Source organism: Mustela nivalis (genome assembly GCF_964662115.1).
Source record: "Mustela nivalis genome assembly, chromosome: X".
NCBI classification, from domain to species: Eukaryota; Metazoa; Chordata; class Mammalia; order Carnivora; family Mustelidae; genus Mustela; species Mustela nivalis.
In genome coordinates this window covers 100,486,265-100,502,324 of record NC_139040.1, presented here as the reverse complement: position 1 = coordinate 100,502,324, position 16,060 = coordinate 100,486,265, and the positions used below count along the sequence as shown (strand labels likewise).

General features: G+C 40.5%; 1 protein-coding gene across 2 annotated transcripts in view; it reads right to left on the bottom strand.

Moving 5' to 3' along the window:
- The window catches only part of SRPX (sushi repeat containing protein X-linked), a 117,796-nt gene that overhangs the window by 6,365 nt on the left and 95,371 nt on the right, over positions 1-16,060 (bottom strand). For both annotated transcript variants that reach the window (XM_082717901.1, XM_082717900.1), the window contains one exon: positions 7,955-8,076. In XM_082717901.1, coding sequence (XP_082574027.1) covers positions 7,955-8,076 — 122 coding nt within the window. The remainder of the gene's footprint in view (positions 1-7,954; positions 8,077-16,060) is intronic.

Below are 16,060 nucleotides of genomic sequence, written 5' to 3'. Positions count from 1 at the left end.
TCTTTAAAAAAAAAAAAGAGGGTAGCTCTATTTTTAACTTTTTGATACTGTTTTCCACAGTGGTTACACCAGTTTGATTCCCAGCGACAGTGCACAAAGGTTCCCCTTTCTCCACATCCTCATCCATACCTGTTGTCTCTTATGTTGAGATCAGCCATTCTGCCAGGTGTGAGGTGATAGCTTAGTGTGGTTTTGATTTGCATTTCTCTGATGATGAGTGATGTTGGACATCTTCTCATGTGTCTCTTGGCCATCTGTAAGTTTTCTCCAGAAAATGTCTGTTGATGTCTTCTGCCCATTTTAAAATTAGATAATTTGTTGAGTGTTGAGTTGCATAAGTTCTATATGTATTTGAATACTAACTCTTTGTCAGCTATGTCATTTGCAGATATCTTCTCCCATTCAGTAGGCTGCCTTTCAGTTTTGCTGATGGTTTCCTTCACTGTGCAGAAGATTTTTATCTTGACGAGGTCCCAGTAGTTCATTTTTGTTTTTGTTTCCCTTGCTTCAAGAAACATATGTAGGGGCGCCTGGGTGGCCCAGTGGGTTAAAAACCTCTTCCTTCGGCTCAGGTCATGATCTTAGGGCCCTGGGATAGAGCCCCGCATTGGGCTCTCTGCTCAGCAGGGAGCCTGCTTCCCCCTCTCTCTCTGCCTGCCTCTCTGCCTACTTGTGATCTCTGTCAAATAAATAAATAATCTTAAAAAAAAGAAACATATGTAGAAGGAAGTTGCTGTGGCTGATGTCAAAGAGGTTATGGTCTGTGTTCTCTAGGATTGTTATGGGTTCATGAACCTTCAGGCAGACACCTAACGACTGAGCCACCCAGGTGCCCTGCAGTAATTTTTAAGGTATTATTGGATTCAGTATACTTGTATTTTGTTGAGGACATTTGTATCTAAGTTCATCAGAGAAATTGGCATGTACTTGTATTTTTTGTGGTGTCTTTTTCTGGTTTTGGTGTCAAGGTAATGCTGGCCTCATAGAATGAATTTGGAAGTTTTCCTTACTTTTCATTTTTTTTTTTGGAGTGTTTTGAGAAGAACAGGTACTAACTCTTCATTAAATGTTTAGTAGAATTTGCCTTTGAAGATATCTCGCCCTGGAGTTTTGTTTGTTGGCAGGTTTTTGATTCCTGGCTCAATTTCTTTGCTGGTAACCAGTCTATTCAAGTTTTTTCTTTCTTCTTATTTCAGCTTTGGTAGGTTATAGGTTTCTCAGTATTCATCCCTACCTTCTAGGTTGTGTTCCTGGTTTCACTTATCTATTCTATTGGTCTTTTAGTTTCTATACCATTTATTCTGATCTAAATCTTTATTATTTCCTTCCTTCTGCTGGTTTGGGGTTTTGTTTGTTCTTTTTCTAGCTCCTTTAGGTAAAACATTTGGTTTTTTTGAGACTTTTCATGCTTCTTGAGGTAGGCCTGTATTGCTATGAACTTCCCTTATAGAACTGGGTTTACTGCATTTCAAAGGTCTTCAACCATTGTTTTCATTCTCATTTGTTTCTTCTTTGATTTCCTGATTGACCCATTCATTGTTTAATAGCATGTTCTTTAACCTCCATGTATTTGTGGTCTTTCCTGATTTTTTTCTTGTGGTTGACTTCTAGCTTCATAGCATTGTGGCCAGAAAAGATGCATGCATGGTATGACTATCACTTTTTCAATTTGTTAAGGCATGCTTTGTGGCCTAATAGGTGATCTATTCTGGAGAATGTTTCGTGTGACTAGTGGCCTTTTAAAATATATAGTACTTTATGTGTTAGTTTGTTCTCTAGAAAAAAGTCAATAAAATTCTATTTATCAACAAAATAGTTTGAGACCAAAAAAATGAAATATACTAATACTCATAAAATGTAATAAAAACAGTTCTAAGAGGAAAATTGATAGTGATAAATGCCTACCTCAAGTAAGAGAATAAATCAAATAAATAATGTAACTTTACACCTCAACCAGCAAAGGAACAAGTAAAGACCAAAATAGAAGAACGGAAATAAAGTTCAGAGTGAAAATAAATAAAACAGATTAAAAAGACAATGGAAAAGATCAATGAAAGAAGAGCTAGCTTTTTGAAAAGATAGTAATATTGATAAATCTTTAGCTAGATTCACCAAGAATCTAGCTCAAATAAGGGCTCAAATTTGAGGGCTTAAATAAGTAAAATCAGAAATGAAAGAGATGTTACTAACACTGATAACGTAAGAATACAGAAAATCATACAGAAAACCATAGACTATTTATGAACAATTATATGCTAACAAATTAGACAACCCAGAAGAAATGTATATAATTCTAAAAACATAAAACTTTCCCAAACTGAATCATGAATGGAAATATCTGAACACACCAAATTCTAGTAAGGATACTGAATAAGTAATCAAAAAACTTCCAACCAGACAGAAGACCAGGTCCACACATCTTCAATGGTAAATTATAGCAAACAATAGTAACAATCCTTTCCAGATGGTTCCTAAAAATGGAAGAGGAGGGAACACTTCCAAACTTATTTTATGAGGCCAGCATTTCCCTAATACCAAAACCAGATGAAGACATTAGAAGGAAAGCCCAATATCCCTAATGAACATAGTTGCACATATCCTCAAGAAAACACTAGCATGCTGAATTCAACGATACATTAAATGGTTCATTCACCATGATCAAATGGGGCTTCTTTCAGGGATGCAAGGATGGTTCAACATCTGTTAACATGTTACAACACATTTGCAAAATGAAGGATAAAAAGAATAAGCTCATCAATAGATGCAGAAAAACTGTTTGCAAAACTCAATATTGTTTAGGATGAAAACTCTCAACAAAGTACAGAGGAAACAAACCTCAACATAACACAGGGTACATACGTCAAGCTCACACCTAATATCATACTTCGATTGAAAAGCTAAAGGTTTTCCAGTAAGGTCAGGAAGAAGACAAAGATGCCCACTCTCACCACTATTATTTAACAGAGTATTAGAAATCCTACCCACAGCAGTTAGGAATGGAAAATAAATCAAAGGCCTCCAATTGGGAAGGAAATACTACACGTGTCACTATTTGCAGAGGACATATTATATGTAGAAAGAGAAAACCCTTAAAGATTGCACTAATAAAGTGTAAATACCGGAATTCAGTAACATTACAGGATGCAAAAATCTTTTGCACTTCTATACAATAATAATGAAATATCAGAAAGAAAATAAGCACTTTCACAATTGCATGAAAATGAATAAAATACCTAGGAATAAATTCAAAGAGGTATGAGACCTGAACACTGAAATCTATAGGACACCGATGAATGAAATTGAAGAAAATACACAGGAAAAAAATAGACATTCCATGCTCATGAATTGGGATATTATTGAATGTCCATACTACCCAAAGGAATATACAGATTCTTCTAATTGTATTTTTTCACAGAAACAGAACAAAAATATCCTTAAAATTTGTATAGAAGCACAAAAGATGCTGAATAGCTAAAAAGTTTTGAGAAAGAACAACAAAGCTGGAGGCAGTGTGCTCCTTGGTTTCCAAATATATTACAAAGCCATAATAATTGAAACAGTATGGTACTGGCATAAAATCAGACCCATAGGACAGTAGAATACAATAGGGAGCCCAGAAATAAATCCATACACACATGGCCAATTAATTTATGATGAAAGAGCCAATAGCTTCCAATGGGGTAATACAATTTCTTCAATAAATATTATTGGGAAAACTGGGCCACTGTCATACACTGTATACAAAAATAAACTCATAATGCCTTAAAGACTTGAATGGAAGACCTGAAACCCTAACATACAGGAGAATACATAGTCAGTAAATCCATCTTCACCATGATGCTTTTTTTGGATTTGACACAAAAGTAAAGTCGACAAAAGCAAAAACAAACAAGAGGGAATATATCAAATTAAAAAGTTTCTGCAGAGGCCATTATCAACAAAATGAAAAAGCAACGTACTGAAATGGAGAAAATACTTGCAACTCATATCTGAGAAGAGACTAATACCCAAAACATATAAAAAGTACATACAACTCAGTAACAAAACAACAAACACAAAATTAAAAATGGGCAGAGGAATGGCATAGATGTTTTTCCACAGAAGACATACCCACGGCCATCAAATACATGAAAACAATCTCAACATCATTAATCAGCAGGGAAGTGGAAACCAAAACCACAGGGAAGTATTACGTCACTCCTGTTAGCACAGATACTATTGGAAAGATAGTAAGTGACAAATAGTAAGTGTTGGTGGGGTGTCTGGGTCGTACAGTCCATTGAGTATCCAAGTCAGTTTCAGCTCAGGTCGTGATCTCAGGGTCATGAGACTGAGCCCTGACTTATGTTCTGCACTCAGCTGGGAATCTGCTTAATGCTCTCTTTCCCTCCTCTTTTCCCTCTGTCCCCCTCCCCTCCCCATCTCAAATTAATAAATCTTGGAGGAAAAAGCATTAGTGAGGTTCTGGAGAAAAAGGAACATTTGGGCATTGTTGGTGACAATGTATAATGATGCAGCCACTTTGGAAAACAGTATGGATATTTTTCAAAAAATTAGTAACTATATAATGGCCCAATTCCACCTTTAGGGGTTTATCTGAAGAAAACTTTAAAAACTAACTTGAAAAGGTATATGCACCCTCATCTTTACTCCAGCAGTATGTACAAGAGCCAAGATATGGAAACAACATAAGTGTCCATTGATGGGCAAATGGATAAAGGAAATATGGTACACACACACACACACACAAGAAAATGTTGCCGTTTGTGACCATATGGATGGACCTTATGGAGATTATCCTAAGTGAAATAAATCAGAGGACAAATACCATGTGGCGTCACTTTTATGTGGAATCTAAAGCAACAAACAAAAAAAAAACCCTCATAGATACAAAGGACAGACTAGTGGGTGGGTAAGGTGTGAAGGGGGTCAAAAGGTAGAAACTTCTAGATCTAAAATAAGTCATGGGGATTAATGTAAGGCATGGCAGTTATAGTTGATAATACCATATTACGTGTTTGAAAGTAGCTAAGACTAAATCTTAAAATTTCACAAGGAAAAAAATGTAACTACATATGGTGCTGGTTGTTAACTAGACTTAGTCTGATGATCATTTTGCAATATATACAAATATTGAATCATTATGTTGTATACTCATATAGTGTCAATTATATCTCAAAAATAATATGCATATAAAAATAATGGCCTCCTTTTTCCCTATCACCCTTGCAATTGCTGGAAAGTTACTCTAGGGAACATGAGTTTGCCCAGACCTTCAGGTCTCCAAAACATCGGCGCTGGGGGCACCTGGGTGACTCAGTAGATTAAGCATCCAACTCTTGGTTTCGGCTCAGGTCATGATCTTAGGGTCCTGGGATCAAGCCCTGCATCCGGCTCCATGCTCAGTAAGGAGTCTGCTTGAGATTCTGTCCTTCTTCCTCTACCCCTCCACCCCTCTACATGCATGCTCCCACACATATGCACCCTCTAAAATAAATCTTTAAAGAAAAACACATGAGAGTGAGAAACAGGGAGGTGGGAACTTTGCAACACCAGGCATTGCTGCTGCCTGTCAATTGCTTCATGATGGCTTCAGTGCTATTGGAAAGTAGTATTCTACCCAGACAAGAGAATTTTTAGGTTCTCCAGGCATTCTGCATCTCCTCTTCTCTCATGCTTTCTATTCTTAGCCAAATTTGGCTCTTTTCATCTGCACTAGACCCTAGGGTGGAATTCAAAGGGAAAAAGATAAAGCATCTACCTGCCAAGTCCCTTATTCCTGATCGGTCTGATAACGGGAACATGTGTCCTGACACTGACTCCATTAGGTAATACCTGTGACAGATCCTCTCTGCGTGACATCTACCTGGACTATCTCCGGCTCCCCAGTCATGATTAACCCTCTTTTTACAGGCTGCTTTGCAAAATTTCCACTTCAAAGTTGTAAAGCCATGAGGCCCGTGGTTCTCAGGATGTGAGCCCCAGAGCAGCGGCTTCGCCCACGCTTGGGAACATGCTCAAAGTGCCAATCCTCCGGCCCTATCCTAGACCTACTGAAGCAAAGACTCTGGGCATGCGGCCCCATTCTATGCTTTAGCAGAGTTCCAAGTGATTCAGAGGCTGCTTCAATTTGAGAAGCACTACATAATCCATGTATGCACTTTCTTGTTGCTTTGGCCGTCCCCAGCCCACAGAGCTCTAGAGTCATCCTAACGTCTACGACTTAAATCAGATTTTTCTGTTCTTCAAATTCTAGTCGTTTAAAATCACATCAGAATTTTACCGAGATTCCCTCTCTCTGTATATCTGCAATCCACAGAGTAACATCTAGCAGATTCTGTGACAGGTTTGTAAAAAAATCATGAGCACAGGGTGTGAGCCAGTAGTTCTAAATTACCAACAGCTTCCAACACATACTTTGGGATTTTTTGTTATACATTTTCAGATGTCAACATAGTCCTCTCCCTAGGTTGATGGTTTTCAACTTGAAAGAGAACTCCAAGTACACTCTGAGAAGCTCTGCTCACCCCTGGAAATAGTAACTTTAACTTTGTCTTAGTTTTGAGTCATTTGCTCCAGTTACTTAGCTCCAACAGGGTTCCAAGCACTGTGCTAGGTACTGGATAGCAAATGTTGAGGGGATCTTGGGGTGACCTCGTAAGTGTCACCTTTGGAGAGGTGTTAGCTGATGCAGCAGGACAAAAAAAAAAAAAGTATATCCCAAAGGTTCTGAGTATACCCCACCTTCTCCCTCTTTCAGCCAACTAAAGATAATTCAGATATCTTCATTTCTTTTTCCCTCCCTTGCCCTCTGAGTTTTTGATCTTAGTATGGATGGGGTGCTCTTTCTGGGGGGAGAGAGAGAAATCAAACATGGAGGGGGGTTGCCAAAAATCAGATGGAAAACAGACATGTTAAATAATCTGTTGTGTCACTGGCTAAGGATGTATTTCTCTCCTACACTCTCCCAAGGGAACTCTGTGAATCTCTTGGAACATCTAAGCTGGGACTCAAGTCCTCTTTCATTTTCTTCTTCTGGGAATATGGAAAGGCTGCATTGTCCAGCCTGCCTTGAAGTTTGGTTGCAATCATGGGATGGATTCTAGCCAATGGACTTGGAGAGAATAATCTTATGCTTCCATGAGGAAGCATGGAAGAGGGATAGGGTTTGTTGTCCTCTCTCCCAACCCCTTTGCAAAAACCTGGAATTCCTGTGTTCTAAATGTTGACTCTACAGGGTGGTGGGACCATCACCAGCCTTGGCCCCGAAGGACTTTGAAGAGTAGTGACTGTGGACTATGAACACGTAGCCCTCCTTGCACTGTGGGAGAAAAAGGATGGGTGAGAAAGGAAGATTTTGAGCAGTTTTGCTTTAGCCTAATTATCCTTTTCACAGTAGTCAAGAGAGGCAAGTAAATATTTGGGAGTGTTCTGAAATTACCTTTTGGCTGTTGAGTTCTGCTTTTTGAAGGCACCATGACTCCGAGCCTGAGCACCATGATTCTAGCTTTGTTAAGTGTTACCAAAGGAAAATATAGTTGTTAAAATGGGGATATTGATAAGTACCCTGGAAGCACGGAGGTAAAAGAGGCCAAGCCTGGAAAAGCTAACCGGATGCCTGCTCTCCTAATAGCACGAAGGATTGCGTAAGTCCTTTTCATAGCCTTTTCCCTACCCACGCCAACCCCACCCAGCAGAAAGAAAGACAAAGCAAAGACAAAGCATAGCCCCTTGGTTAAAGGGGGAAGAAGACAACACGGGAAATTATCCACCACCTGATAAATACGCACGCGCAGCACCATGCCAGTTAGCATGGTCCTAGAACACTCAGACTACAAGCAACTCAACATTGAAGGTTACATGGAATTAATACTGAGTAGCAAGAAATCAGGGAACATGATCCCAAAAAAAGTACATTGTAAGGGTACAATTTAAGGCCAGGACTTCCACCTACCTGAGCTGCAGGGCTAGGGCTGGAGGCATGATCTTTGCTCCTATCCTGCCGATGAGAGTCGGGAACACACCTACAAGCTCCACCACCGTGATGTGTCGAAGATCCAGGCTACACTGCGCTTGCTGAAAAAAACAAAACAAAACAAAAATGCAACAACAAAGGGAGAAGTGTGAGCATGAAGAAAGACTTCCAGGTCAAACTGCAGAGTGCCAGCAACAACAGTGTTTTGCTCTGGGTAGTTTATTTGCCTGCTCCAAACATTCTTGAAAACAGTGGAGAAATTGGGGTTCAACCAGTGGTTATAAAACCTAAATACCCTCATAGAGAGACCACTTGGAGATGGCTTAGCAATCAGATTTTGAAAACCTAAGCAAGTTGGCAGTCTGTGTTTTTCCAGAAGGGGTGAGACTTTGCATGAGCTGAAGATCCTAGAAGGTATCCAAAACTACCCCCCAGAGAATTCAAATTTGTTTTCAAGGACAGAATAGTATTGCCAGAGTCCCTTATCTGCCCTTGCTTCTCCCCCAATCCCTCGTCCCAAGCTCCTCACACCCAAACACAGTAAGAAAAGACACAGTAATCAAAGGCTTCAGTCTTTGTCTGGTGCCCTAGTTTTGACATCTGGGGACCTATTATGCCTGCTGCCCATAGGACACCCTTTGAGAGCCTGACACTAGAGGCTGGGCATAGGGAGGAGAGAGCTTGCATTTCTGGGTCCCAAGGGACCATAAAAATTGGAGACAGAGTTATTGGAGAAGTACAATTCCTACAGCACAGCAGAGAGGAAGACTGAAATACACCAGCAGTCTTTCTTTTGAGATTTTCTTTGAGAGAGAGCATGTGAGCTCTCTCACAAGTCGGTGGGGGTGGGGAGCAGAGGGAGAAGGAGAAGCAGACTCCTCTGCCGAGCAGGGAGCCCGACATGGGACTTGATCCCAGGACCTCAGGACCATGACCTGAACCTTTAGGCAGACACTGAACTGACTGAGCCCTGCCCCCCACCCAGGCACCCCAGAATGGGACCTGCCTGCTTGTCCAGGAGGTTTGGCCTAAGAGGCAGGCTTCCAGATTGGCATGCATCTAGGGGCCTCCAGAGGTGCCCTCAGGGAGTGGCGACCAGGGGATGCAATCTTCGGGATCTAGCTCTGCCTCATTCTACTTCACGGTTATCTTCCAGAAAGGAGCTTATTTCTTTGTCTGGTAACTTGATTTTTATGGCTGCCACCCGGGAACCCATCCCTATCACCCGACTGTGGTGTCTCGTGGGGCTTCGGCTAGTGGTCCTCCAGGCCAGAACCAAAAGAGAGAGGGTTCCTCACTAGCTACCACCTTAGGGCACAGCAAGGGGTGCCAGACCCAGTAGCTCAGTCATATGTGAAAGAGGCCTGTGAGCTTATCAGCACAGCTGCCTCTCATTAAATACACCTCAAAGGACAGCCTGCAACCCTTCCCTTGGACGGCAGACCCTGTCCCTTCATGCTCTCCCTTGTTCACACTCCAGAGCGACAGCATCTACCAGAGGGGAGCTGTGTAAAAACTGGTGCCCCAGTTTTTAATGTCTGGTGCCTGGATTTTTGTGGCTGCCACTCACAAAATGCCCCGTGATGGCCTGGCTCTGGTGGCTAGAAGGGCCTGCATTCCTGGGTCCTATGGGATGGGAACAGTCAGAGTCCCTGGAAGGCTCCCACCCCCAGGGAACTGGACAGCCAACTGAGGTACAACCCTGGTATGGCTGTGAAAGAAGCCTGTTTGTCCTGGATCTTTGGCCAAACAGGCGGACTTCAGGCTTGGCGCACATCTAGAGGCCTGCAGAGATGCTCAGGGAACACTGGCCAGGGGACACCATCTTTGTTTGCTCTTGCTCTCCCCCCCACCCTCGAGGTTTTCTGGGCTATGCCCAGGCAGCACAATTCACTCACTGCCCCACCCATGATGGGTCGAGACTCACAGCCACTCCTGACCAGGGAGCCTCTTTGGGCAAATCTGCGAGTTGCCATAAGTGAACCCTTCCAGTCCTGCCAAGAGAGGAGCATGAGTCATGGCCCTACCGGCTGTGGAATATGGCTTCTATCCACCTCCCTCTGACAGGGAGGATTGGTAAGAACACCAGGGCACTACCTAACCGGACCACTCCCAAGTTGGGAGGTAGGTGGGCAGAGCTGATTACCACCAGAGTAAACACAGTAGTCCTGTTCGGACATGAACTTGAGGCTTGGCTTGACTGGAGTCAAGACCAGAAATGAAGAGCATTAGCAACCTTGGAGCTGCTGCTCCCACTGAACCCAACAGGGAAACCAAGGCACCACCCACTCATTTGTCACCTGACTGCTGAGGACAGCTTCCCGACTGCCCGACCAGGGTGTCTTCCCACAGCACAAGGGCTGCTAGGTGGCCTGTGTGACAACCCTGCTTAGAGTGGCACTTGAACAGAGGGTAGGGTCCATGACTCTTCCTGTCTGCAGAGCAAAACTGGCAGCGTCACCTGACCGTGACATTCAGTGCCTGCTTTTGCCTCATTCAGGTCCATGAACAGTGAGCTGTGCAGGCCCTGTGTTTCATCCTGCGCCCTGCCCTCGCCAGAGCCAGGAAGCTGTCATAGCTCTACTCCTGCTGAGGATAGTAGCCAGTCCTGACTAATAAGCCTGACCTGAGAATCCAGCCCATCCTACAACTTCACTTAGGTAAGAAAGCAAGCCAGCTGTCCTATCCAGCTCTTCTCAGTAGTGGTCCACACACCCCATCCCCCAACCACCGGCCTTAGAACTCGAACAGTTCTAAGGTCTAAATAGGTCTAAAATATACCCTAAGAGGAGGACCCACATGCCCAAAGACACTACCAGCAGACACAGCCAAAACACCAAAACTGAGCTGGTTGCAGAGGAACTATCTTCCCCAGAGCGAAACTGAAAAGTCTGGAAGAGAACACTTACTCACATGTGTACAGACCAACATAAGGAATCGAGGATCATAAACAATCAGCAAAGGAAACCCATCAATGGCAGTTCCAAAGGGAACTAATAAAGCTCTAATAACTGATGCTAAAGAAATGGAAATCTATGAATGGTCAGAGAATTCAGAATAATTCTAGGTTTAGTGAACTACAAGAATGCATAGACAACAAAATTAGGAAAGCAATGCATGAACAAAACAAGAAGTTCAAAAGTTCAACAAAGAAAGAGCAACAATTAAAAAAAAAAAAAACAGGGACACCTGGGTGGCTCAGTTGATTAAGCATCTGCCTTTGGCTCAGGTCATGATCTCAGGGTCTTGGGATCAAGCGCTGCATCAGGCTCCCTGCTCAATGTGGAGCCTGCTTCTCCCTCACCCTCTGCCATTTCCCCTGTTTTGTGCTCTGTCAAATAAATAAAATCTTTTAAAAAATAAATTGAAAAAAAAATCCTAGAGTTAAAGCGTATAGTAACTCAACTGAAGAATTCCATACAGAGCATCCAAAGCAGTCTTGGCTATGCAGAAGGGAAAAAAAAAATCAGCGACCTGGCAGATGCAGCATTTGAAACTATTCAGAGGATAAAAAAGAATAAGGAATGAAAAAGAAGGAATAAAGCCTAAAGGACTTATGGGACAGAATGGAAAGAAACAATATTCACATTATGGGAATTCCAGAAGGAGGAAAAAAGGGGAAAAAGGGGCAGAAAGTGTACTTAAAACAATAATCACTGAAAATTTCCCAAACCTGGAGAGAGAAATAGAGATTCAGATCAAAGATGCCCAGATGATCTCAAATAGGGCTATACTGAGACACACCACAAGTAAATTGTCAAAAGTCAAAGATCGAACAAGAATTTGAGAAATAGCAAAAGAAGAGAGAAGTTACTTACAAGGGAAGCCCATAAAATAATTAGTGCATTTTTCAACAGAAACTTTTCAGGCCATAAGATAATGGGTTGGCATATTCAAAATGTTGAAAGAAAAAGAAAACTGTCAGCTAAGCAAAATATACCAGGTGAAGGGGTTCTTCAGAAACGGGGAGATTAAGATTTTCCTGATCAAACCAAAGTTGAGGGAATTCATCTCCATTAGACCTGCATTACAAGAAGTGCTAAACAGAGTTCATTAAGTAGAAATAAAATAATACTTAGCTGACATCATAAGAAGGCAATATAAAAGTCACTGTTGATGGTAAAGTATATGATCAAAATTGGATGGTAAGGATGATGCTTAATTCACTTACAACTCTAGTTTTAAAGTTAAAAAATGGAGTAAAAATGACTCAAACTACAATCATCTGTTATTAGTTACACAATATAAAAACATATGAACGAAAACATCAATAACCTAAAATGTGAAAGGGAGGAGAAGTAGAAGTATAAAGCTTAGGAATTCTATTGAAGTTAAGTTGATATTGGTTTAAAATAGAGTGTTACAATTTTAAGATATTTTACTTAAGCCTCATGGTAACCACAAGGGAAAAACCTGTAGTAATTGTACATAAGAACATGATGAAGTCAAAGCATATTGAAACCATAAGACATCAAACACACACTCAAAAAGACAGAAGGTAAAGATATAAGAAACAATAGATCTACGAAACCATAAAGAAAACAAATAACAAAATAGAAGGTACATTCTTCTCAATAATTATTTTAAATGTAAACACATGAAATTCTTTAATCAAAAGAATACGTGAATGGATTTTTTTTTTTAAAAGAGATCTAACTATACGCTGCCTACAAGAGACTCACATTAGCCTTTAACACACAGAGGCTCAGAGTGTGTGGATGAAAAAGAATATTTCGAGTAAATGGGAACCACAAAAAGGAGAAGTAGCTATACTTGTACAATACAAAACACTTTAACCTAAAAATGATAAAAAGAAACAAGGGGCACCTGGATGGCTCAGTTATTTAAGCGTCTGCCTTCAGCTCAAGTCATGATCTCAGGGTAGGGTCCTGGGAATGAGCCCCGTGTTCAGCCCCCTGATCCTCACTGAGTCTGCTTCTCTCTCTCCCTCTCTCCCTGTGCCCCGCCCTGTACTCATATGTGCACTCTGTCTCAAATAAATAAATAAAATCTTAAAAGAGATGAAGATGTTCATTATGTAATGATAAAGGGATCAATACATCGGGAAGATATAAAAATTGAAAACATTGATGTACCCAACATCAGAGCAACTAAATATATAAAGCAAAAGCAGAGCTAAAAGGACAAATAAACAGCAATAACACTTGTGGACTTTAATATCCCTCCATCAACAACGGAGAGATCATACACTCTCCAAAGATAGCCAATAAGGAAACGGTGGATTTGAACAATACTATAGACCAAATGGACCTAAATAACATACAAAGAACTTTCTATTTGAGAACAGCAGAGCACACATTCTTCAAATACTCATGGAACATCTCCTAGGATAGACCATATATTAGGCCACAAACCAAGTCTTAGTTCAGTAAGCATAAAATCCTACCAAGTATCTTCCTTGAATATAATGATATAAAACTAGAAATCCGTAACAAGAGGAAAGTAGAAATGCCCAGATATACGGAAATCAAACACTTCCCTGAACAGCCACTGTATTGGAGAAGAAATCAAAGGGGATATAAAAAAAGTATCTTGAGACAAATGAAAATGAAAACACAACATATCAAAATGTAAGGGATACAGCAAAAGCAGTTCTGAGAAGGAAGTTCATAGCAATAAAAGCCTATATTGGGGTGCCTTGGTAGCTCAGTCATTAAGTGGCTGCCTTCAGCTCAGGTCATGATCCCAGGGTCCCGGGATCAAGGCCCACATCGGGCTCTCTGCTCAGAGGGAAGCCTGTTTGTCCCTCTCCCACTCCCTCTGCTGTATTCCCTCTCACTCTCTCTCTCTCTCTGTCAACTAAATAAAAAAAATTTTTTAAAAGCCTGTATTAAGAAATTTCCCAAATAAACAACCTAATTTTATGCCTTAAGTAACTAGAAAAAGAAAAACAAACTGAGCCAGAAGTTAGTAGAAGGAAGGAAATAAGATTAGGGTAGGAATAAACTAAACATAGAACAGGAAAATGGGAAAAAAATTAACGAAACTAAGAGTTGTTTGTTTGAAAGATAAGCAAAATTGACATAACTAGACTGACTAAAGTAAAAAAGGTTCCAAATCAACAAAATTATGAATGAAAAAGGAGATGTCACAGCTGATATCACAGAAATATAAAGAATCACAAGAGGCTACTATGAACACATACATGCACAAAACTGGACAACCTAGAAGAAATAGAAAACTTCTTAAAAACATAGAAACTACCAATACTAAATTAAGAAAAAGTTAAAAATGTGAATAATCTGGGGTGCCTGGGAGGCTCAATTAGATAAGCATCTGCCTATGGCTCAGGTCATGAAACCAGAGTCCTGGGATTGAGCCCCATGTCGGGCTCCTGCTCAGCAGGAAGTCTGCTTCTCCCTGTGCCTCTCACCCCACTCATGCCCTTTCTCTCAAATAAATAAATAAATAAAATCTTTAAGAAAATGTGAATCGTCTAAATACTAGTAAGGAGACTGAATCAGTAATCTAAAACCTCACAACAAAAAAATGCCCAGGACAAGATGATTTCACTGGTGAGTTTTACCAAATTCATCCTTCTCAAATTCTTCCCAAAAGGTGAAAAGGAGGGAATTCTTCCAAATTCATCTTATGAGGCCACCATTACCCCAAAACCACAGCCAGAAAAGGATAAACCAACATCCCTGATGTTGATATTGGCTCAGTCGGTAGTGTCTGACTTTTGATTTCAGCCCAGGTTGTGACCTCAGGGTCCTGGGATTGAGCCCCACATCGGGCTCTGTGCTCAGTGCGGAGTCCACTTGGTCCTCTTCCTTTGCTCCTCCCTGGCTTGTATTCTTACTCTTTCTCTCAAATAAATAAATAAAATTAAAAAACAAAACAAAACAAAACAGGGACGCCTGGGTGGCTCAGTTGGTTAAGAGGCTGCCTTCGGCTCAGGTCATGATCCCAGCATCCTGGGATCGAGTCCCACGTCGGGCTCCTTGCTCAGCAGGAAGCCTGCTTCTCCCTCTGCCTCTGCCTGCCTCTCTGTCTGCCTGTGCTCACTCTCTCTGACAAATAAATAAATAAAATGTTTAAAACATAAAGCAGAAAATGCTTAGGAATAAACTAACCAAGGAGGTGAAAGATCTCTACTCAGAACTACAAGGCAGTGATGTCAAAGAAAACACAATTAAATGAAAAGGTATCCTGTATTCATAAATTGAAAGAATACTGTTTAACTGCATACTACCAAAAGCCATCTATAGATTCAATGCAATCACTATCAAAATTGCAATGGATTTTTTTTTTTACAGAAGTAAAAAAAAGAAATCCTAAAATTTTTATGGAACCACAGAAGAACACAAATATCCAAAGCAATCCTGAAAAGAACAAAATAGGAATCATTACACTTCCTGATTTCAAGCTATGCTACAAAGCAGCTATAGAATCAAAAGACTGTTCTACTGGCATAAAAAGAGACACACAGATCGATGAAACAGACTTGAGAGTTCAGAAGTAAACCCAAGTATATGCAGACAACTAGTATTTGACAAGGGATGCAGGAATACTCAATGGAGAAAAGACAGTCTCATCAATAAATGGTGCTGGGGAAATTGAATATTCACATGTAAAAAAAAGGAAATTAGACCTGTATCTTATACCCACAAAAATTAACTTGGCATGATAAGAGACTTAAACATCAGACCTGAAACCATGAAATTCTTAGAAGGTAAATTAAGGAAAAAGCCCATTGACAGGAGTCTTGGCATTGATTTGGATATGCACCTAAAGCACAAATAATAAAACAAAATGGGACTAATCAAACTAAAAAGCTTCTGTACAGCAATAGAAACAAAAAATAGTGAAAATAAAACTTACAGAATGGGAAAAATATTTGTAAGCCATATATCTAGTAAGGGTTTATAGTCCAAAATATATAAAGAACTCTTACAGCTCAATAGCAAAACAGAACAATGGAATATTACTCAGGCATCAGAAAGGATGAATATTAACCATTTACACCATTGTGGAGAGAACTGGAGGGTATTATGCTGAGCAAAATAAGTCAAACAGAGGAAGACAATTATTGTGTGGTTTTACTCATACGTGGAATATAGA